The 23,607-nt window shown below is 44.3% G+C and overlaps 1 protein-coding gene across 1 annotated transcript in view; it reads left to right on the top strand.

Annotated features, from left to right (window-relative positions):
• The first annotated feature begins 985 nt into the window (after window positions 1–985).
• The window catches only part of Marco (macrophage receptor with collagenous structure), a 37,422-nt gene continuing 14,800 nt past the window's right edge, over window positions 986–23,607 (top strand). Inside the window, exons 1-9 of the mRNA XM_076866371.2 lie at window positions 986–1,066; window positions 14,097–14,198; window positions 15,021–15,245; window positions 16,974–17,009; window positions 18,365–18,373; window positions 21,388–21,477; window positions 21,552–21,596; window positions 22,387–22,431; window positions 22,732–22,839. Coding sequence (XP_076722486.2) covers window positions 1,033–1,066; window positions 14,097–14,198; window positions 15,021–15,245; window positions 16,974–17,009; window positions 18,365–18,373; window positions 21,388–21,477; window positions 21,552–21,596; window positions 22,387–22,431; window positions 22,732–22,839 — 694 coding nt within the window. The 5' untranslated portion in view covers window positions 986–1,032. The remainder of the gene's footprint in view (window positions 1,067–14,096; window positions 14,199–15,020; window positions 15,246–16,973; window positions 17,010–18,364; window positions 18,374–21,387; window positions 21,478–21,551; window positions 21,597–22,386; window positions 22,432–22,731; window positions 22,840–23,607) is intronic.

The raw sequence follows: 23,607 nt of genomic DNA, 5'->3' as shown, positions 1-23,607 counted from the left end.
CTTACGTGATTTAATTCACTCAATACAACATTTATCAGCATTTTCCTTATTTTACAAGTGAGGAAAGTGAGGCCGAAAGCTTGAGTGAATTGCCCTGGTCACATAGCTCCTATGGAGAAGAGAGAGAATTTGAAGCAGGTATTCTAGTTCTTAGCATTTGCGTCTTAACCACCATGCTGTATACAAGATTCTTGGTAGGGATGGTGACAGGAGACCGAGAGGGAAAGAATCCTCCTCTCAAGGAGCTCAGATCTCACCAGGGCTGCCGGAGCAAGAACACATATGCACACCCATTCACACAGAACATGGGAAAACTACAAGAAGAACTCTAACCGGGTGCTAAAATGTGTGCTACAGAACAATGCCTTTCAAACTTTAATGTGCATATGAGTCACTTGGGAATCTTATTTAAATGTATTTGGATTCAGTTTCTATAAGGGAGGAGCCAAGACGATGCATGTCTCACAAATTCCCAAGTGATGTTGATGTCGATGGTCCAGGGACCACACTTTGAGTAGCAAAGGATGAGCTCTCTACGCATTGAAGTAGTTTCAGAAAAGGGAGATTTCACGGTGGTCTGGAGAGGTCCTGGGACAGCTAGCCTGCTTCAGGACAAACCTAGGGCTTAATTAGGCAGAGGGGAGGAAGAGATCCATCCTTCCATCCTTGCAAGGGTCATCCAGGGGTCTGGGAATAAGGGAGTGTCCCAAAGTTCCTGGATCGCCCTTAACAGTAAGCTGCAGTAAGCAGAAGCTCCACGTGTGAATGACCTGTATTTGAGAAATACCCTGTCCCGATCATGTCAGAAAACATTTTGCAAATTCAGAAATCAGAGCCAAAGGGAAGTCCTATGTGGTCCACCAGTAGCTACAGCGGTTAGATGGGAACCAGTGGTTCCTCTTAGGGGAGCATTTCTGCTGGCTCCAGGACTTTGTCCACCTATAAAGCTTAGTAATGGAAAATAAGGCATCCTTCAAGGAGGAAGCATTCTTGGGGAACACTGAAGAAGAAGAAGCAGCTTCTGATCAAATCATGTTTCCTGGGATAGAGACCTTTGAAATCTATGGTAAAGTACCCCCTCCTAATTTATCTGGTAATTCTGTCTTTCTGTTGTTGAACTATAAGGAGACAAGTCGATAGAAAAATCTAGATTTGCACCATTATTGCATGTTACATCTGACTCTCACTATGCAGGTCTGGAATGTATCAGACTGGAATCTAACAATAGATGCTATATATTTAGCATTTAAGGTTTTTTTTTTCTTAAGCTTTGCCATTCTTTAAATATTAATTAAATATTTTTGCCTTGAATAAATGCTAGTGCTTATTAAATGCCCACTTTTTAATGAGTGTCTTATTCTGACACACAGGTTGTATGTCAAATTAATATGCAGAACTGAGAAGGTCAAAAACTTCTACTGTGCTAAAGCCAAGCACCACATGTTTTTTTTTTTTTTTTTTTTTTGGTGCAATTCCTTTAAAATTCTTTGACAGATTCTGTTGTAACTGAGGTGTTGATCCAGAAACACAGTCTTCATTTCATGTTGGTCGGGATATGTTCATAGCTTCAGAATTAGTTTGTCCTATATTGAACACAGGTTTAAAAAATTCATTCCACCCTGTTGTCTCTATTTTCTCCCTCAGTGTTACCCAGGTGATGTGTTTTTTAAATCTCCTAGAATCTGTAGCATTTTTAAGTCAGGGGTGGGTTTGCTTCCCACAGTCAGTCTCTGACTTTTCCCATTCTAGAACATTCTCCTGGAATCATCTTCCAAGGTGATTAGGCATTCCCACTTGCAGGTTTTTCTGGACTTTGGGTGTGTGGCAACAACAGCCCTGGTCTGTCCCTTGGCCTGGTCTGGAATTGGTGGATGCAGGAAGATGAAGGGTTGGGGGGCTGTCTTAAGGAATTTATGGTAAAATGCAGAGAAAGGCATGTGTGTGCGTCACTGTAATCACTGTTGGCTGTTCAGAACTTTTCAGAATATAGAGTCCTGGATATGTGGCTTTTTAGGGTATAGAAAGTGTTTTAGAAAATTAGCCAATCAAACACGCTACCCCCTAGGCACCACGTGCAGCACCCAGGCAAGAGACATGAGTGAACAGGACCATTGGCTTTGAGGAGTCCACGCTTGGTGGTGGTGGCGTGAGGGCTCTCCATAAGCTGACCTTTTCCATACAGTTTGTCACCAGCTGTGACAAAGATTTTTACAGGACATCGTGGAAGGAGCTACCTGGTATGGGGCCTAGAAGTAGAGTCACTTCTAAAGTTAAAAGGGAAAAGGAGGTTAGTTACAGAGAGGGGAGTGTCTGGGGCAGGGGTGGGAGCCACAGGTCTATATATAATAAGAAATACAAATGGCTCTATACTGTGGGGCCAAATTTGGGAGGAGAAGCTCAGTGGAATTGAGGCAGGGACCAAGGAATGTAGACTTTATCCTGAGATGATGGAGGAGGCCGACATGGGGCTAAGAAGCCCTGGTGTGCATCTGAGTTGCTCGCTGTGGTGAATGGGAGACTGGGGGACAGGCTGGAAAGAGGTGAGGACAGAGAGGATCATGGCAGCAAGAGATGATGAGGGGCAGGGGCTTTATGGAAGGAAAAGGGAGAATGTCCTGGAGAAATATTAGAAGTCAGATCATGTATGGGGTGGTGGTGGGGGCGCACTACAGGGAGGTGAGGGAAATGCAAGTCAGGGGCACTCCCAGATAGCTGACCTGGGTTGCAGGTGCCATGAACTAAAAATGGGACCAAAATACCAACACCCCCTCCCTTATGCATGGAACATCTTCCTATCATGTGGATAACTTCATGCCTTCTAATTCAAAGTTCGTGGAACATATGGAACTTTCCAGAGGAGTATCATTATGAGCTGTTATGACTGTGGGGCTCTGAAACACAGTGACCCCTCAGGGTTCGTCACGTTGATCAAGACGACTTGCTTCATTACTGATGCTCCCAACAACTTTATTTCTGTTTAGCCTGCTAAAGATCTTTTCGACTTTTTTCTTTCTTTTTTTTTATCCTTTCTCTCTCTCTCTTTCCCCCTTTCCTCCCTCCCTTATTTTCTTTTTTCTTTCTCTTTTCTGCCACATATAGTTGTTTGTTTGTTTCTTCACCCAGAGTTCACCAAAAACATCACTGGAAAACGTTGGCCATATCATGTTCTCATTTACTTTTGTCCATTCTTGCTGGTGTTGAAATATAAAAGACTACCTTCCCCTGCTTAAAAAAAAAATCAAACTTTTTTTTTTTTTTTTTAACAACTCAACGATACCATGAGGGGTGTTTTATACATACTCTGCAGCAACTTTTAGAAAGAAGCTTTAGAAACTTTTGAAATGTAACCATTTTATCTAAAATCAATCTAAAAATGGCAATGAGTATGAATTTTGCAGGTTATTTTTCAAGCAAAATAGTCTGTCTCCCTCCTTCTGGCCATTGTGTGACATCACACCTTCTCCCTTCAAACTCTCAGTAGTAGCAAGCCCCACTCTGTTCCTTTATCACCTCCTCAAGCAGGGTGCTCTTTTTTTTGTTGTTTTTACCAACTTTTTTTTGGGGGGGGGTACCAGGGATTGAACTCAGGGGCACTCAACCACTGAGCCACATCCCCAGCCCTATTTTATGTTTTATTTAGAGACAGGGTCTCACTGAGTTGCTTAGTGCCTCACCTTTGCTGAGGCTGGCTTTGAACTTGTGATCCTCCTGCCTCAGCCTCATAAACCGCTGGGATTACAGGTGTGCACCACCATGCCCAGCCTTACCAACTTTATGTGATAGAATTGAAAAACAAAAATTGTATAGGTTTACAGTATAACTGCAATGATTTGATATACATTGTGAAATGATCACACAATGATTGCTTTGGAACCTGAGGGGACCAGACATTCCTGTGGCTCTTGTCGCACTTAGGGTTCAACAGAAACCTTTCTGGGGCTGGTGTTCTGCCCCATCTCCCACCTCAACCACAGAGCACTTGAGTTGGAATGAGAGGATTTCTGTTTATGTCTGTGGACTATATATCTTTCTGGGATGTACCTGTTTCTACATTTTTGAAAATTAAGAACATTTGTCTGGCTTGGGTCTTCCTGATCCTCCTGCTGTGTCTGTACCTTGAGGAGGACGTGTTTCAGTCAGATTTTTCATCACTATGACCCAAAGACCTGAAAAGAACAATTAGAGGAATAAAAGTTTATTTGGGGGCTCATGGTTTCAGAGATCTCAGTCCATAGGCAGCCAATTCCATTCCTTGGGGACTGAGACGAGGCAGAACATCATGTCGGAAGAGTGTGGTGGAGGAAAGTGGCTGGGGACATGGCACCAGGAAGCAGAAAGAGAGAGACCTCTCCTCACCAGGACAAAATATAAACCCCAAACGTGTCCCCAGTGACCCACCTCCTCCAACCACAACCTACCTCCCCCTACCAGGGGATTAATTCTCCAGTTGGGTTAAGGTTTTCTTAACAGTCTTTTCCCCTCTGAACCCTCATGCATTGTCTCATACATGAGCTTTGAGGGACACCTCACATCTCAACCATAATATTCCACCCTTGTCCCTCAAAGCTCATGTGTGTCTCACAATGCAAAAAAATATTTAGTCCATTTTCAAGAGTCCCCATAGTCAGCTGTTCCAGGAGTGCCCCCAAATCCAAGTTCAAAGTCTCTTTTGAAAATCAAGGCAAACTCTCAGCATGAGCTCCTGTAAAAATCAGAAGCAAGTTACATGTGTCCAATATATAAAGGTACAGAGTAAACATTTCCCTTCCACATGGGAGAAATAGGGGCACAGAAAGAAAGGAGGAGACCAAAGCAAGATCAAAATCCAGCTGGACAAGCAAGTCCCGTAGCTCCACGTTCAGCATCCGGGGCGCAGGGCATCCTGACATCCTCTCCAAAGAGCTTGGGTAGCTCCACCCCTATGGCTTTGCGGGTAGCAACCCACATGGCCTCTCAATCCTCTTGGCTCAATTCCTGCAGCTTTTCTAGGCAGACATTCAGCAGTACTGGTATGTCTTCATTTTGGGGGTCTCTATAGTAGCTTCAGCTTCTTCCTCACATCTCTACATCACCCCTTCAGAAGGTTCTTGCAGACTCTGACCCTGCTACACTTTGCCTAGCCTCTCAGGCCTTCCTTTAAAATCTTCCTTTAAAATCTTTTAAATCTTCCTTTAAAATCAACCCCTAACTCCAGCCTCCTGCAGTCACCACCTAATTAATCCCTATCAGCAGATGAATGCTCTGATTAGGTGAAGGCTCTCCTGACCCCATCATTTCACCTCTGAACATTCTTGCATTCTTGCACGTGAGCCTTTGGAGGACACCTCATATCTAAACCACAAGAGACTTTTCCACATCTGTGGGCTCTTGTGAATCTAGCACACGGAACACTAGGATTTCTCACAACTTTAAGCTTCCCGTCTTTTTTCACAGTATTATTTCCCCACCCATTTCAGTCTAAAGAAGAACATTTTGTTTTGTCAGCAAAGAAGACTCCAACAAAATATCAATAGAAAAAATCAAGGCTTCATTGTTTGCTATTATTGATATTATTTATTGGGTCCCAGCTGGGCACATAGCTGGCCCTTCTTTCTGCTCTAAAGATGATCCAAAGACACTTTTAAACATTCCCCTAAGACATCCTAGTCCTCAAGTCCAGACGGGTTCTGTTCTGCTAATGTGACTGCTGCCACTTCATGTAATAATTCTGACCTTGTTTGCCATGTTACTATTTCTCATCATCTTTTAAATATCTGATTTTACCACATCCTCTTGTTTTAAACTTTTCATTGTGAAATAATTACACCGATTCACAGAATGTTGCAAAATACTTAAAGGAAGGTCTTAATGACCCTTCACCCAGTTTCCTTCAGCAGTAACATCTTATATAGCTTTAGTATGTCACAGCCAGGAAATTGCTGTGATTCACAGTTTCTCCTCGCTGCTTGTGTACACATTTGTGTGTATGTCTGTAGTTCCATGCATCTCTGTGCTTTATGACCACACATACCTCTCAGTCCTACATAGCAATTATTAACCCCAGCAACTACTAATTTTCCATCTCTATAATTTTGCTATGTTAGAAATGGTATATAAACAAATTGCACAGTATATAACTTTTCAAAGATTGATAGATTTTTTTTTACACATAGCATAATTCCCTTGAAATCTGTTCAATTTGTTGGATATCAATATAGGTTTTTAAAAAAAATTAATGAGGATACATGCCATGACAGGAATGTTCCACAGTATGACTGCTCATTCATCAAAGGACATTTAGGTTGTTTCCAGTTTGGGGCTATTATAGATAAGATGGCAATAGCCATTTATGGAAAAGTTTTTGTGTGTACATGAATTTTCATTTCTCTAGGATAAATGTCCAAAAGTATGTTGCTGGATTCTAAGTGTATGTCTGGTTTTACAAAAACCAGTCAATGTGTTTTCCAGTGCAACTGGAACATTTTACCTTCCTACCTGCAATGTAAAGCTGACCCAGGGTCTTCACAAGCCCAGCATTTGGCATTCTATTTTTTAAATTTTATCCATTCTCATAGATGTGCAGTGTTTTCTCATTCTAGTTTTAATGTTGAATCTCGTTTCAGGTGCATATTTGCCATTTGTACACTCTCTTTATTGAAATGTCTTTTCCTGTCTTTTGCCTGTGTTTTAATTGGATCATTTGAGGTTTTGTTGTTCAGTTTAGGTCTGTGTGCTTTTTCCAGTGTTGGAGATCACACCCAGGGTCTCACACATGCTAGGCAATGGCTCTGCCACGGAGATGAATCCACAGCCCTAAGAGTTCTTGATGAAGTTTAGATACGAATCCTTTGCCAGATATGTGGTCTGTAGATAGTTTCTCCCAGTCTATAACTTGTGATTTTATCTTCTTAACAGGGTCTTTTGCACAGCAAGCATCTTTAATTCTGATGAGGCCCATCCAATTTAACAATCTTCCCTTTGTAGTTTGTGCTTTTGGTCCGATCTGAGAACTTTTCACCTAGCCCTAGTTCTGATTTTCTCCTATGTTGCATTCTAACATTTTTATAGTTTTACATTTTAAAATTAAATCTATGATCCATCATAGATTGTTTTTCACATGAGATATGAGGGTTTTTTTTTTGTTTGTTTGTTTTTATGTTTGTGTTTGTTTTCTTGCCAATGGATGCCCAGTTGTTTCAGCATCATAGGTTGAAAAGGCTGTTCTTCCCCACATTGAATTGCTTTTTCATCTTTCTGGGATTTTGATAGAAATTGTGTTACACCTGTAGGAAGACTTTGGGCTAATTGGCATCTTTACTATGTTCACGCTTTTATCCATGAACATAGTATGTCTCTTCATTTATTTAAGTATTTTCTTCTTTTTTAAGTCAGAATTTTGTAATTTAAAAAAATCAATTGGGCAAATTTATGTGAGTTTATTTCTGGTTTCTTTATTTTGTTCCATTGACCTACGTGACTATCTCATTCCCAATATCAATTGTTTTGATTAGTGTGCTTTAAGACTTGATGTCAGGTGGATTTATTCCTCATGTTTTATTCTTTTTATTTTCAAGATTATTTTAGTTATTCCAGGGCCTGGCCTTTCCATATAATTTTTAGTATCAACTTATCTGTACCAACAAAAAACCTTTCTAGGATTTTAGTAGGAATTGCATTACTACATCTATATGTAAATGTAGGGAGAATTGACATCTTTACAATATTCAGGCTTAAATCCATTAAGACATAGTCCATATGTCTCTTCATTTATTTAAGTCTTTGATTTTGATTTTTTTAACCAGAATTTTGTAATTTTCTGTATTCAGATCCTATATATGTTTTCTTAGATTTACATCTCAATATTTTATTTTTTTCAAGTTATTTATTTTATTTTATTTTATTTTTTCATCTTTCATACATTTGATTCAAGTGAGTTATGCACTTCCATTTTTACCCCAAATACAAATTGCAGAATCACATCAGTTACACATTCACAATGTTTACATAATGCCATATTAGTGACTGTTGTATTCTGCTGCCTTTCCTATCCCCTACTATCCCCCCTCCCCTCCCCTCCCATCTTCCCTCTCAACCTCATCTGTTGTTGTTCAGTTCTCTCCCTTCCCCCACCCTTTCCCCTCACAACCTCATATATGTGATTTCGTATAACGATGAGGGTTTCCTTCCGTTTCCATGCAATTTCCCTTCTCTCTCCCTTTTCTTCCCATCACTCATCTCAGTTTAATGTTAATCTTTTTTTCATGCTCTCAATATTTTATTTTCTTTGGAGTAATTATCAATGCTACTGTGTTTTGATTTTGGTTTTCACTTATATTTTGTTAGTATATAGAAATAGGATTGACTTTTATATGTTGATCATAATCTTAAAACTTTGGTGAATTTATTTCTTTTAGGAGGTTTTTGTAGATTCTTTTGGATTATCTATATAGTCACATCTCTTACAGATAAGAATATACTTATTTATTTGTTCCTTTCCAAAATCTTTTTTTTTTCTTTTTGCACTGGCTAGAATTTTCCAGTACTATATTATAGTAAGATGGAAAGAATGGACATGCTTAGCTTGCTCCCAATATGAAGGGAAAACATTATACTCTGCCTTTCATAATTAAGTCTAATGTTAGCTTTAGATATTTTGTACATGCTATTTTTCTTTTTAAGTTAAGAGTCTGTTGAAAGTTTGTAGTCACGTTCTCTAGGAGGTCTAGGAGGTTTTTTTTTTTTTTTTTTTTAGTTATTCATGGACCCACAATATCTTTGTTAATTCACTTTTATGTGGTGCTGAGGATCAAACCCAGTGCCCACATGTGTGAGGCAAGCACTCTATCACTAAGCCACAACCCCAGCCCCTCAGAGTTTTCAATATGAGGTTATTTTTATGTATTATGTGTATGAATCATGTGAGTTTTGCTATGACTTATATTTTGTCAAGTGCCTTTTCTGCTTTTTCTTTATGGTTTTTCATCTTAACTTGCTGATCTGGCATATTGTTTTGACTGATTCTCAAATATTGAACTATCCTTGCATATCTGAAGAGATCCCACTTGGTAATGACATATAATTCCTTTTAAACATTGCTTAATATGATTTATTAATATTTTGCTAATATTTTTTATGTCAAAGTCCATGAGTCATATTGGTATTTAGCTTTCTGAGGACATTTTGTGTGTACTGCCTTGTTTGATTTTCATATTAGAATGATTCTGACTTCACAAAATGATTCGGGAAGTATTCCTTCCTCTTTCATTTTCTATACAATATGTATAGAATATATCCTAATTCTTTTTTTAAATGGTTATTAGGACACTCAAGCAAAACCATCTGGATCTAAATATTCCTTTTTGAGGAGCTATTAATTAAAAACTAAATTTATTTAGTGGTTATAGATATTTGTATTATCTATTTTTATCTTGGTTATAGTTTGGTAGTTTTTGACTTTTGAAGAATTGGACAATTTCCTTTAACTTAAGCACAAAGTTAGTATTAGTATGCTCCTACTTTTTATTAATGGCAACATAGTCTGCAGTAAAATTCCATCTCATTTTTTGTATTAAAGATTTGTGTCTTTTTTCTTTGCCATCTTTGTGAATCTTGCACAAGTTTTGTCAATTTTAGTGATTTTGTTCAAAGAACTTGTTTTTTGTTTCATTGCTTTTCTTTTTGTCTTTCTATTTAAAATGAACTGATATCTGTTTTATCTTTAAGATTTTCCCTTGGATAATAAGGGTTTACTTTGTTCTTCTTTCCTAGTTTTTTTAAGGTAAAAACTTAATCTGTTGATGTGAGACCTTTTTCACTTTTTTTTTTTTTAAAGAGAGAGAGATATATATATAGAGAGAGAGACAGAGAGAGAGAATTTTTTAATATTTATCTTTTAGTTATTGGCAGACACAACATCTTTGTTTGTATGTGGTGCTGAGGATCGAACCCGGGCCGCATGCATGCCAGGTGAGCGCACTACCGCTTGAGCCACATCCCCAGCCCCCTTTTTCACTTTTAATGTAAGTTATTTAATGTACTCATTTCCTTTTTAGTGCAACTTTAGCCACATAAACTTTGACCTATTGTAGTTTTCATTAAAATTTTCTTTGAGACTTTCTCTAGGACTCACATTTTATTTAAAAGTACTTTTTGAAAATTTCCAAATATGTCGAGATTTTCCTCTTGTATATCCGTTATAGAGTAGCCTTTTATTATTTTATTGTAAAAGAGTATACTCTGTAGGGCCTTGGTCTCCCCCCTTATCTTGTCGATGTTTGTTTTATGATTCACATCTATCTTGGTGAATGTTATGGGTGTGCTTGAAAAGAATATGTGTCCTGCTGTTACTCCCTGAAGTGTTCTCTTAGTATTCATTAGGGCCTGTGGGTTAATGTCTGCAGTTCTTCTGTGTCTTTGCAGACTTTCTATCAAATAAAGACAGCAGGATATTAAAAGTCTTCAATTGCAGTTGTGGATTTTGAAGTCCTGCTGTTCAGTTTCTTAGAGAAAACATATATGTGTGTCTTGTTTTATAATCTAGTCTGCTGGTCTCTGTCTTCTGATTGGAATATTTAGGCCATTTACATATAATTCCTGATATGATAGGTTTTAAATCTGTCATCTTATTTTGTAATTTCTGTTTTTTCCCTCCATTTCTCATTCATTTATTTTTTCTTTATTTAAGCTTCCAATGGATCATCTGAACAATTTTTAATTTCACGTTGATTTATTCATAGTTTTGTTTTGTGGTGCTGGGGATTGACCCCAGGGCCTTGTGCATGCAAGGCAAGCACTCTACCAACTGAGCCATATCCCCAGTCCCTATTTGTAGTATTTTTGAGTATATTACTTTGAATAGTTTTCTGAAGAGTTTCTCTGGGTATTGCAATAGGCATGCAGTATGTGTCACAGTCTATTGTTATCAACATTTTACCACTTCAAATGTAGAAATCTTATTTTCATTTGTGTGCTTTAACTTTTTCCACTTTTAAAATATGATTATCTTATTTCCTCTGCATACATTGAACACCATATCAGATAATATTGTAATGTGATTTTAGAAATTCATGAAGAGAAAAATGGCTTAACATAGATCCCTTTTTACTATTCTATTATTTTATTTCTTTTTTTTTGAAATACTAGGCACTCTTCAGTTATCATTTCCTGTTTAGAAAACTTTTTCATTCTTCTTTAAAGTAATATCTGTAAGCAATAAAGTTTCTTTATTTTTCACTGTATGATAATGTCTTTATTTCCCATTCATTCCTGAAGGGTATTTTTGTTGACAATGGAATTCATGGTTGGCAATTGTTTTCTTAGAACACAAAATATTTTGTGCCACTTATGTCTAATCTCCATAGTTTCAGATGAAAAATCTGCTGTCATTCATACCAGTATTGATTTATAGGTAATGTGTCATTTCTCTCTGACTGCTTTCAAGATTTTCAAATTGCTCTGTATTTTTTCATATTGTATTTTTTTCCCACTTCAGCTCAGTTTCTTTAATCTGTAGATTTAGATGGGAATTTGGGAAATTTTTAAGCCATTATTTCTTTGAATACTTTTCATCCCTACACTCTTTCTGGACTTTAGTGATGTGCGTGCTGGGCATTTTATTGTTGACCCAAGGCCTATGAGGCTCTGTTTATAAATTTTCAGTTGATTTCCTCTGTTTTTTTTTTTTCTTCACATTGGGAATTTCTATTCTTCTTTCATTGAGTTCATTCAGTGTTCCTTCTATCACATTTATGATGCTATTCAACTCATTTAGTGAGTTAAAAATTTTTAATTTTATTTTTTTCAATTTGTTTCTTTTCTATATATCTTGTACTTCTTTGTTTTGAGAATATTCATGATTGCTCATTAAAGCATTAAGTGATGGCTACTTTAAAATTCTTTTTTTTTTAAGAGGGAGAGAGAGAAATTTTAATATTTACTTTTTAGTTTTCGGTGGACACAACATCTTTATTTTATTTTTATGTGGTGCTGAGGATCGAACCCAGCGATCCGTGCATGCCAGGCAAGCGCGTTACCGCTAGAGCCACATCCCCAGCCCTACTTTAAAATTATTGTTGAATAATTCCTGAAAGCTGTTGATTCTCTTTTCTTATTTGAGTTGTAATTTCTTCTGTTCTTGGTATGATGGGTAAATTTCACTGTATGCTATGCATTTTGTATGTTTGGAGACTTTGGCTCCTACTTAAATCTTTAGTTCAGGTTTATTATGTAGGTTCTGGTCTGCTATCATGGGCTGAGTGTTCAATGACAGTCTAGGTTTCAGTGCCCTGTCTTGCTATTCACGTCTGTTGTTTGCTGGGTGCCCTGACATTTTTTCCCCACCCATTGCTGGTGTTGCTTCTGAAGGCAGAAGGCATTTCTGCACAATGCCTGGTAGTATTAGCTGGAGAACAGATCGCCTTTAGGACAGGCACCTCTCTGGGTCTGCTCAGCAGGCAGCCCAGTGTCAAGTGGACTGGTGGACAGCCTGACATCCACTAGTGTGTGTGTGTTAAGGCAGGAGAACCTACCAAGGTCCTTCTGCTGTGAGGAGATGGCAGGCCTGGGAAGACTAGAGTTAGTGGACAGCCGTTTTTTAATGCATCGGTATCTTTTATGGGATTGAAATACTTTTGTTTTCCTCTGGAGTCATATCTTCATCGTGAGTCAGACAATAGAGCTGTTAGATTTCTGAAAATTGCTTCCCTAAAATCCCTGCCCAGACCCTCTGGATTACTTTAGGGAAGCCCCATTCTGATTTACCACAAGCTATTCTCATTCTCTCATCTCATTCAGCCTTTCCTCATTGGCCAAACCAGCATAGATACTTCCTTTGTGGTTTCTTCCACCCTCAAAGAGATGAAATGATCAGTGTAGAGGCTGGAGACTTCACCAGATCCTCCACTTTGTCCACAGTGAGTTGGATATGACCACAGATCCCAAGTCCCCAGTTCCTAAAATGCCTCCTCCAAGGCCAGGTGGTAGCTCTGAATTGTAAAACCATTCTAACCCTGTGTGGAAAGCCATGCACTACTCCAACAATACCACCTTTCCTCTTTTCTCTCGCTTTATCTTTATTCAAATGCCATCCCCTATGCTCCCACCATCTTGTTTTAGAATAGATTTCCACGATTGCTCTCAACCACACCCCAACCTCTGTAATACCTGTGTCCATTCTTACCACATGCTTCATTGCATTGGGTTTAGGGCTATCAAGATACTATCTATGAGACAGTATCTTGTGTCAAATGTAAGAGGTCACTTTCACATCACCTGCCTCACCATGATGACACGTGGCTCCCCAAGTCTCTGAGTTGCGTTCTAGATGTCTTTCCAACATTCTACGCTGGCTGTGTCCAACTTGGCACATGTTCAGCACCCGATGCTCTCCAGCTATTCATTTACTCTCTCGTTCATTTATTCACTCTGTCCTCATCTTCCAGCACTTCCTGTGTGCCAGACACCATGTGGATTCTGGAATACAGAAAAAGAAGCTTCCCAGCCATTTGGGAAGACCAACATATATACAATTCAAGATATATACAATGACCCAATTCAGGGTGATTGGTGTCATGACAGAGGAAGAAAGAGGGATGTGGGGAAGCAGAAAGGGTTCCACCCAGCCCAGGAGACCAGAGGAAGACTCTAGAAGCAGAAAAGGCTCCACTCTGCTCCCAGAGAATGAGCAGAAGCTGGTCATGTGGCAGGAAGGAGGGAAAGTCCTGTATTTAGAGGAAGTGTTTTGATTCCCAAAGTCTGGGAGGAGGAAGATTGCTTCCACTTTATTTAAATTCATGGTTTCATTAATTTATTCCACAAACACCACTGAGAACATAATTTGGGTTAGACATGGTCCTGGGGCTTTAACAGTGAACAAGATGGCGTAACACCCCTTCCAGCTGGTGACACATGGCGTGGAAGTTTGAATGCTCAGCCACACCAGTGAGTGACCAACAGTGGCCCTTGCCTTGTGGCAAAAATAAGGATCCTGGGGAAGATGTCACGTCTTTGCCACATGACTTTCTAGGGAGACCTCTGCTCACATGAATGTGGCTGGTACAGGCTGGGTCCTCTGCTCTCTGCTCTCTGCAGCAGCAGTAACTGCCTGGCTTATGTTTCAGATTCAAAGCCCAAGAAGAGAAATGGAATGAACTGCTTCATGGCCATAGTGGCCGTCTACCTGATTTTGCTCACGGCAGGTGCTGCGTTGCTGGTGGTCCAAGGTAAAGTCATCTTGGTCCTGTGGGGTCCCTCCTGGGATGGTGAACTGGCTACTCTGATTCTGGGCTCAGGCTGAGAGAAGAGTCCTAGGACAATTGCTGCCTATTGGCTGGCCCATTGGGTAGAGAGCCCAGCCCCTGAGCCACTACATTATTGGAGAGGAAAAAGTAGTGGGGGTGGGTAGTGAGAATGCAGTTGGGGACTTGTATGTATGTGAAGCAGTGAAAGATGTTCTGACTTCACTGGGGGTTTACCACATGCATCTGACACAAAGGATTCTCAGCTTCTGGAAATCCAGCTGATCTAAGTGCCAATTAAACATGATTTTACATTCAGAGTGTCCAATTCCAAATGTCAAAGTCACAAAACAATTCCATCCACAGACACTGAAGCCACTCAAGAATATCACGTGCACAGTTGTCATAAACACTCGTCACAAACACATGAAGGTTACATTTGAATGCTGCTTGCACGTCTTCAGGTCCAATCAACTTAGTTGTCATGCACTGACACCCAGAGTGTTCAAGGGGGTCTGAGTGAAAATTGAGGATTGACAGTAGACACTGTGGGCACCCTCTTAGTCCATGTAGGAATGTTCTGGGTATGTAAGGCCATGCCTGACTGTACGAGGACACTTCTAGATGTGTCCTTGTATACACACACACACACACACACACACACACACAAAAGCTCTGTGCTCACACCAGGTCTCGACAGCACATGGAATTTCTTCAGAACACACGTGACACAAGAATCTCAGGGCTGTGTTCCTATGATTGGGTTTAATGAGGTCTCTAAAGGGATGATGTGGGGTGGGGGTCCAGTTCTGAATCTGCAGGAGCGCCTGTGGGCCCTGGAGTCGTACTTTCCCAATACAACGCTGGCGGCGGAGGACAGACAAACCTTCTCCTGGCTACCTTCAGCGCACCGCCAACTATACCTGGCTCCGAGTGCATCCGAGCTGCAAGACCTGCAGACCCAGATGGTCCAGGTTCGCGGCAGCCAGGAGCGGCTTCTTCAGCGGATAGACAGCTTCACCCAGAACCCAGGTTTGGCCTTCCCTCCTCTGGTTGGGACTCCTCAGAGAAGGATGGGGAAGGAGGAGCTGTTTCTTCATGCAGTGAGGCTTGAATCCCTTTTCCTGGCAAGTCAGGCTTCCAGGACCTGGGACTCTGGGGACGAGGAGGCAGGGGGTGAGAGCCATGTGAGATCAGCATGAAAACACAGGCTTCTGGGAGGCTGCATAAAGGCCTCTGGAGACAGTGGGGTCAGGAACCAGGGGACTAAGGGCACAACCCAGGTGTAGGGCAGACTCCAAGAGCCAGAGACTGCAGCCACCAGCCCAAGGCCAATTCTGAGTTACCAGACTGATCCAGAACATTTAGGAGAATAGGTGAGATGCAGTCTGGGACGATTCCCAGGCACACTCCCATGCAGCCGCCTACCTTGACCTGCAGTTGGAGAGAGATGGATGAAGACTCCAAGTTGGTCCAGACAGTGTGGGGACCTGGGAAGGGAGAGGGCAGGGGGACCTACTGGGGAAAATAGGGGGGTTTAGACGAGAGAAGAAAGTGGATCCAAAGGTGAACATGACAGGGATTCTCCTTCCCTCAGTCCTCTCAGATCTGGGGAGTGGCCTCCTCTATTCTCTCAGGTTGACCCACCACAGGAAGAACTTTGCCCTTGACTGGTTTGGGCAAAACAAGTGCCTAGGTGTGACCTGACTGCCACAGAGTTACTCTGTGACACACAGCTCTGGACCCATGTCAAGAGCAAGCAGGAGCTCAGGAGGGTGGCCCCATGACTGTGCCCTGGACACAAGGTCCAGGAGAGTAAGATGCTATTTTAGTCAGCTTTTCCACTGCTGTGACCAAAAGACCTGACCAGCAAAACTGTAGAGAAGGAAGAGTTTACTTGCGGGCTCAAGGTTTCGGAGGTCTCAATCCATTGACGGCAGCCTCCATTCCTTCAGGCTCAAGACAAGGCTGAACGTCATGGTGGAAGAAGGTGGCCGAGGGAAGCAGTTTACACAATGATCAGGAAGCAGGGAGAGACTCCACTGGCCAGATACAAATATATACCCCAAAGCCACATCCCAATTCCCACCTGCTCCAGCCACACTCTACCCTCTGACAGTGGGTATCACCCAGTTAATCCATCAGGGGATTATTTCACTGACTGGATTCAGACTCTCTTATGAGTGGAGAGGGGATCTCCAATCATTTCTCTTCTAAACCTTCTTGCATTATCTCACACATGAGCTTTTGGGGGACACCTCACATCTATACCATAATAAATGCTGTGGCCTCCCCAGGAAATGAAAATGAAGGCTGATTCAGGATGTAAGGAGAGGCTAGTGGGCAGATAGATGGAGCCCAGGCTTGGACATTCAGACACCATGGGAGTCTCTTTCTTAAAACATGAAGGAGCTGGTTTTGACTGAGGCGACCCTTCCTAGACCCTAAGAACCTCTGTGAGCTGGTTTGGAGCAGAGTACCCCCTTTCTACCCCCAGGGTTCTGCTTCCTGGGAGACTACAAGTAAGATATACACTACTAGCAGAGTGTCCGCTCCACATCTCCTTCCAAGAACTTTCTCCTGAACATATCCAGGGTTTGGATCTTCTCACCCAAATGCCCCTAGTATGGTTGAAGTTTCTGCTCCCCATATGGGTGATCCCACTTTCTATTATAGAACACAGGAGATCTCTGGGGGATGTGGGGATAAATCCAAAGGGGCCCTGAGTTGGGTCTGCAGCCTTCTCTCCTTCCTTTGCAGAACTGTTCGGGATTAAAGGTGAACAAGGTGCCCCAGGTAAGTCCATTCCCTCTCCACCCATCCTGCTTCACCCACAAACATTCTCTCAAGGGCTCCTTGGCCTGGGCCATTCTGGGGCCATGTCTAATCTGACCCTAGTTTACCTTCCAACTATCCCAAGTCCTCATCAACTGAATTGCCTCCCTGCCCCTTGACCATGCTTGGACTCCCAGCTTCTGGGCCTCTGCCCTGCTTCTTGCCTGAAATGACTCCCCTCTCCACTCCACCCACCCAAACCTCAGCATCTTCCAGACCAGTTGGTTCACCTAGCTCCCCACTCCCAACTCCCAGCCAGGTGCCCAGATTTCAAGAGCCTGTTATCTCCCACAAGCGCCCTTTCAAGGTACAGTTTACCTGCCACTTATCCTGGGAGATGCTCTGCCAACGTCCGTGGTGCTCAATGTGTGTGTGTGTGTGTGTGTGTGTACACATGCGCGTGCCTGCACCTGCAAGTTCTAATGCCAGGTCTGTGGCTTACTAGTGGTGTAACTTTGGGTCTATAACTTTTCCGGAATCTCAGTCTCTCATCTGTGTAGAGGATAACAGAGATAGCGTGGTTCGCTTAGCAGGATAAGAGGCAGTGAGATAATGTGCATAAAACATGCGACAATAGCAAGTGTTCTTTAAGACAAGACCTGGAACTAATTTGCCTTCTCTTCCTCCCTCAGGCCACCTGTGTGTTGTGCTGCACACACACACACACACACACACACACACACACACACACCTCCCTTTCAGCCCAACTACTCTACCAGCAGAGTGGCTGAAATTTCTGTAACTATTCATAATGTCCTTGAGCAGAACCCTTTGGTCCTGTGACTTTAGTGACACAGCCCACATCACATCTCTGGCCAGGGAAAGCTGTGGGGCAGCCTCTCAGTGGCAGGAGCATGGCCGTGGACTGGCAGACCTGGGGACAACCCAGACTCTGTCCCTCACAAGCTGGGTGACCTTGAGAACACTGCTTAACATTCATGGGCGTTGTCCTCCGCTGTAAGATGAGGATAAAGATAGGTTGAGTGTGGACATAAAACAATAAAAACAAAAGGCTTAGTCCCATGCCTAGCTCAGAACCGGTGCTCAATAGTGTCATTATTTTCTTTGCCAGTGTCATTGCTGTTATTCTGTGGGCAGCTCCTCTCATCTAAGGAGGGGATGTTCCTGCAACTTCCGTCTCTTTAGCTTAGTCTGGCCTTAAAAATCTGCCCCATCACCCACCCGGGCTCAGCCCCCAGGTTCAGAGTGGGAGCCTTCCCACCCTCAGGGTACAAATCAGGCTCTCTCCTCTCTCTCTCATGAATATACAGTTGTTCTTTTATATCCCTGGGGAATTGGTTCCAAGACCCCCATAGGTGTAAAAGGTCTCAGATGCTCTCATCCTTTCTATAAAAAAAAATGCCACAGTATTTGCAAGTAACCTACACAATCCTTCTGTATTCTTTAAATCTTCTCTAGATTACTATAGAAACAGTAGTTCTATTTATGTAGCTTCCACATTATATTAGGTATTAAACGTAATAGTTCTATTTATGTAGTTCAACATAATAATAACAATATGTGGACAGATTTTTTTTAGGGGATAATGACAAGAAAAAAGTCTACATGTTCAGTACATTTCCAATTTTTCCTCCAACCTTTTCTATCTAATATTGGTTGAATCTGAGGATGTAGAACTCAAAGATACAGAGGGCTGGTTGCACAGAATTTCCAACTCTATCTCCCGTCTCTCTCAATTGTTTTCTGTCTCCTTCCCCGCCCTTCCCCTCCCCCTCTTCTCCTCCTTCTCCCCCCTCCTCCTCCTTCTTCTTTTCCTCTTTTCTCTCCCTGTTCTCTTTTGAAACCCCAAAACCAAAGTGGGGACATTGCCATTCCAGGGCTGGGATACAAACATCTGCCTCCTTCTCAGGAGGCACCTGCTTGTCCAGGTCTCCCACCTCCACTCTAGCCCATCCAGGGCAGGCTGTGGTCCCTCTCCCCTCCCCATGGCTCGCCTTGCCTGGTCAGGGCTCCCCAAAGGTCTGTTTTGAGGCAAAACTTCCTGGAGACACACAGGAAGATGTTGAGAGCCACAGCCGAAGGGGCCCCAGCAAACTTCCAGCTGCCAGCTGATTGGCTCCTCTGCAGTGATGCTCATTGGGCTGTTTCCCCGCCCTTTCAGACCACAGAGCTGCTCATTGGGGAACTCTGTTGGCTCCGCCCACACGACCCAGCCAATCGGCCTCAAGAGCGGGAGGAGTGGGGGGATGAGAGGCTTGCAGGAAACCTGTGGTGGCAGTTGGGCTTTGAGGGAATTCCTGAAGAGCTCGTGTGGTGTGGCCTGTGTGTTCTAAAAATAAAGTTTGTTTCTGCTTGACAAGTGGCTCCTGAATTGTGCCCAGCCAGAGTGTTAAGTAAATTGTTAGAGGAAGGAGGCACCCCAGTAAAATCAAGAGCAGTCAGGGCATACGTTGATGCGATACAAAAATGTAGCCCATGGCTTTTTAAGGAGGAGTTGTTAAATATATCACAATGGACCCATCATGATGAAGATTTAAAAAAGAATAGAAAAGAAAAGCCCAGGGACTCTGCCAGTTGGCACGTTGTCATTGTGGACGTTCGTATCTTGTTTGCTTAGTCCAAAGCCTTCAGTTCAGACAATAGTAGAGGAAGGAGAAGACATATTGATTCAAGTAAAAGAGAAGGTCTCTGGAGCTAGTCAGACAGAGGAAGAAAGTTTAGAGCAGAAAAAGCCATCAGGGGAAAAGTTACAACAGGAGACTGCTACTAACACCTTTCTATGACCGCAGAGGAGCCAATCAGCTGGCAGCTGGAAGTTTGCTGGGGCCGCTGTGAGCCAATCAGCTGGAAGTTTGTTGGGGCCCCTTCGACTATGGCTCTCAACATCAAGCCAAGAGGGGGGAGCTGGGTGTGGAGCTCAGACAGTGGCAGCTCTGCCATAGGCTTCCTGGTCACTGAGGGGAAGTGGCTCCTTAGCCTTCCTGGTCAGTGAGGGGAAGTGGCTCCTTAGCCACCTGTCTCTCTCCCCCTCCCCTCTCCACTCCAGACCTGGATGCTTGCTCCCAACAAGTATTAATTTAGGAAAAAGAGACACTGTTATAGGCACAGCTCTATATGGTCACAGCCCTAGTGACTGCTCCACAGGTTGCAGCAGATCTCTCTGTAAGGAAGCAGAGAGGGAATGGCTCTCCCAGACCAGGGAAGGCTCCGGAGGAAATGCCTTTCAGCTGGGTGAATAGAAGGTTGCCAGGAAAAGCGATCCTAGGCAGAGAGGGCCTCCTGTGCAAAGTCCCTGGGGTGAGAAGGGAGCTTGGTGAGTTACCGAATACAAAGAAGGAATGTCTGTGTATCTGGAGCCCTGGTGCAAAAGAGCAGAGATGGGGTAAGGGGTTGGGCAGGGACAGGGACTAGGCAGGTCCAGGGAGGAGTGAAGTGGAAGGGGCTCTCTGGAAAAGTTCAAGGCACTTTCCCTCTATGCTCTGCAGACCCCTCATACTACCTCTGAGTTGTTATTGGTTATTATCCCCATTTCACAGATGAGGTTCATAAATACACTGACTTGCGAAAGATGATACAGACCGATTTGGAGGAACTGAGTTAGACTCCTGAGCCACAGGGGACCAGGGACAGATGGCACTGCCTGGGAGTGGGTGGGGAGAGTCACACTGATGCACGTGGGCTCCTAGGGGGGGTCACCCTGGAAAGCCCCTCCTTGAGGCCTGGGCCCAGCTTGTCGGAAGGGGGTCACTTTCCCCAGAAAGGCCAGGGGCAGAAACCTCCAGCCTTGATCTGCCCGTAGGAGGGACCCCTCTGCAGGGGCCTGATATCCCCGATGCCCTGTGAGGCCTCTGAACGTCTTGCCTCTGCCTGGTGTTAATTCGAACAGAGTGAGCACCCACTTTCAGAAGGATCCACAGGGTTTCCACAGCCCCTTTTAGTCCTCCTGAGGACACTGTCAGGTCGGGATTGCTATTCCCATGTCACAGATGAGGAAACGGAGCCTGGGCCAAGTGGACACACTTATTCAGGTCTCTCAGCTGGTGAGTGGGCGCTGCCTGTCGAACCCTGGATGGATTCTTTTCCCTGAGACACATCAACAGGGACCCTGACCCAAAGTGGGGGGGTCTAGCCCCCGGTTCTGCTCCTTCCTTCTGGCCCCCTGCCTTGTATATACAAGAGGACACAGCCCTCTGGATCTTAGGCTCCATCTCGACATTTTTTTTTCCTTTTTTTTTTTTTTGGCCTTTGCGGCCACAAGCTTCTCCATAAAGTTGAGCTTGTCCCTGGGGCTTCCGGAAAGTTCTTGGGTGAATGGAGAGCATGGCCGTCCCACGTGGTCACCTCACTGACACCTGTGCCTCTTCTTTTGGTCGTCCAGGTCAAAAGGGATCCCCAGGTATGCCTGGCCCGCCGGGGCCACCAGCCGAGAAGGGAGCCACAGGGGCCCCAGGACGAGATGGAACCCCAGGTACGCGTTTCCTGGCCTGGTCACCTTTTTTCCTGCCTTCTCTGGGCCACGCTCTGAATGCCCTTTCCCTCCAGGTCTCCGGGGACCCCAGGGCCCACCAGGCATCAAGGGAGAGACAGGTGAGTAGGGCCAGGGTGCGGAGGGGTGCATGGCCGTCTTTCTCAGTGACGCTGGGCTACAGACAGGGACTCATGCCAGAGTCTGATGCCCTGGAGGGGTCTGTACAGGAGACGTGGCTGGCGGGAGGTCTTGGCTGAGCTGAGGCCAGGAGGCATGGAGGGAGGGCAGGGCTGGGCAGCAGTCCTGGGGGCGGGGTACAGACAGTGGGGCCTCAGCCTGGGCGGAGCTGGAGGGGTGTGGATGCTTCTCCTTGTCCTCGGTGCTGGGAGTCCGAGCCTGGGAGTGTCAATGGGGAAAGTCAAGCTCCCTGGTTCAGCAGGAACTTAAGAGTTTGCCTTGGCAATGTAAACTTAACTATCTGAGTCTCAGCTTTTTGTTTGTAAAAATGGGTTGAGAGGTTGCCAAAGGATTTGGGAAAATGATATACACACGTGAAGGTTGCTGGGAAAGTACTGGGCTCCAGGTCTTAGGCTGCAGCCTCAGCCCGCCTGGCCCTCTGCACACGGCTGGGTGTTGGTGCTACAACTCCAATAAACTTGCCTTCCTCTATAGACTTTCTTCCGCCATCATTTGAGACACACCCCCAGGCACTGTCCAGCCTTTGGGAAGAGAGCAGATATTTTCCAGAGCCTCCCAGGACTCATCCATATGCATTCATGCATTTGTGTGTGTGTGTGGGGGGGGGTCTCTTGCTGGGCACCCTGCCCACCTCAGGGGCATCAGAATGCCAGCTGACTGAAGATCTTCGAGGGCACTGACTGACCTTGAGCTCTCCCTCCCTCTCCACAGGTCTCCAAGGACCCAAGGGCGAGCCTGGGGAGCAAGGAGCCACTGGTAACTCGTGTTTCCCCTGCATGGGATCAGGGATCAGTGCCTCAGTCCTGAGGCAGTTGCCCCCAAAGTCCTCTCTCCAGAGGGCCACCAGGACCCCAGAGGGTTAATGCCTTCCCCACAGTCCTATCCTTTCAGTCTTGATACACTGCATCAAGACCACCCAGGACCTGAGCTAATGTACCCCACAGCTGTCTCTGGGGACCCCTTTCCCCTTTCCTCCAAATGCTCCCTGCTTCTTTCACCAGGAGCCCATCCCTAGGAGGACACTCTGAGTCCACCTCACTGACCCTTCTTTTGCAGGGTCCCCAGGACCCCAAGGACAGAAGGGCAGCAAAGGCAGTGAGGGTCTCATGGGCCCCAAGGGGGACACCGGCGCTAAGGGGGACAAAGGAGACCTGGGCCTCCCAGGTAAGGGCACGCTGGGGTGTTGGTACTCATGGGGGGCCAGAGGGAGCTAGGGCCCAAGTTCTGTGCCACTCCATCTACTCACTACCCCCTGGGGAAGCCTCTGCCTGCACCCCTACACACTGGGGAGAAAAGACAGGGTACCATGGGAGAGGGAGGACTCGGCCAGTCCAGGTACACCCAGCAGGGGTCGCAGAGCCAGGCTGGGAGCTCAGGGAGGATGGCGAGAGGTGGGCCTGGGAGGGGACTTGAGAAAAGGTCAGACTGGCAGTGAGGGCGCAGGATTTGATTCCAGGAGAGGGGATGCAAGTGGCTAGCAATCCCCATTGACAGCAGGTACTGTCTCCAGAGCAGCGATTCTCAGGCATGGCCACGTGTGGGAAGCACTCAGATGCTTGCTCTAACTGCAAGTTGGGCCCAAGAGCCTGATTTAAATACCCCCAGGTGATTCTGACCTTGAAGGTATGGGACCTCAGTTGGAGAAGCGCTGCTCAAAGGCTCTGAACTTGACAGAAAGTCTTCATGCTCCTCATCTCTGGCCTCCTACAGCCCCGTCAAGGGTCTCTGGGTGCTGTGGGGAGCCAGCAGCTTGGTTTCCATCCCTGCTCTGCACCTGCTCACCTGGATGACTAGGCACCTTCCTTAACCCTTCTGACATCCAATTTCCTCATTTCAGAGAATGATGATCGTTCAATTAAAACAACAATTAAATTATAAACACCTTTCAGAGCAGTTATAAGGGCTAGAGATCATGTTTTCAAGCTGTCTGCC

This window comes from Callospermophilus lateralis, chromosome 9, assembly GCF_048772815.1.
Source record: "Callospermophilus lateralis isolate mCalLat2 chromosome 9, mCalLat2.hap1, whole genome shotgun sequence".
Classification (NCBI taxonomy): Eukaryota; Metazoa; Chordata; class Mammalia; order Rodentia; family Sciuridae; genus Callospermophilus; species Callospermophilus lateralis.
The sequence above is the reverse complement of the archived record's forward strand: the minus strand, read 5'-3'. Positions and strand labels throughout refer to the sequence as shown.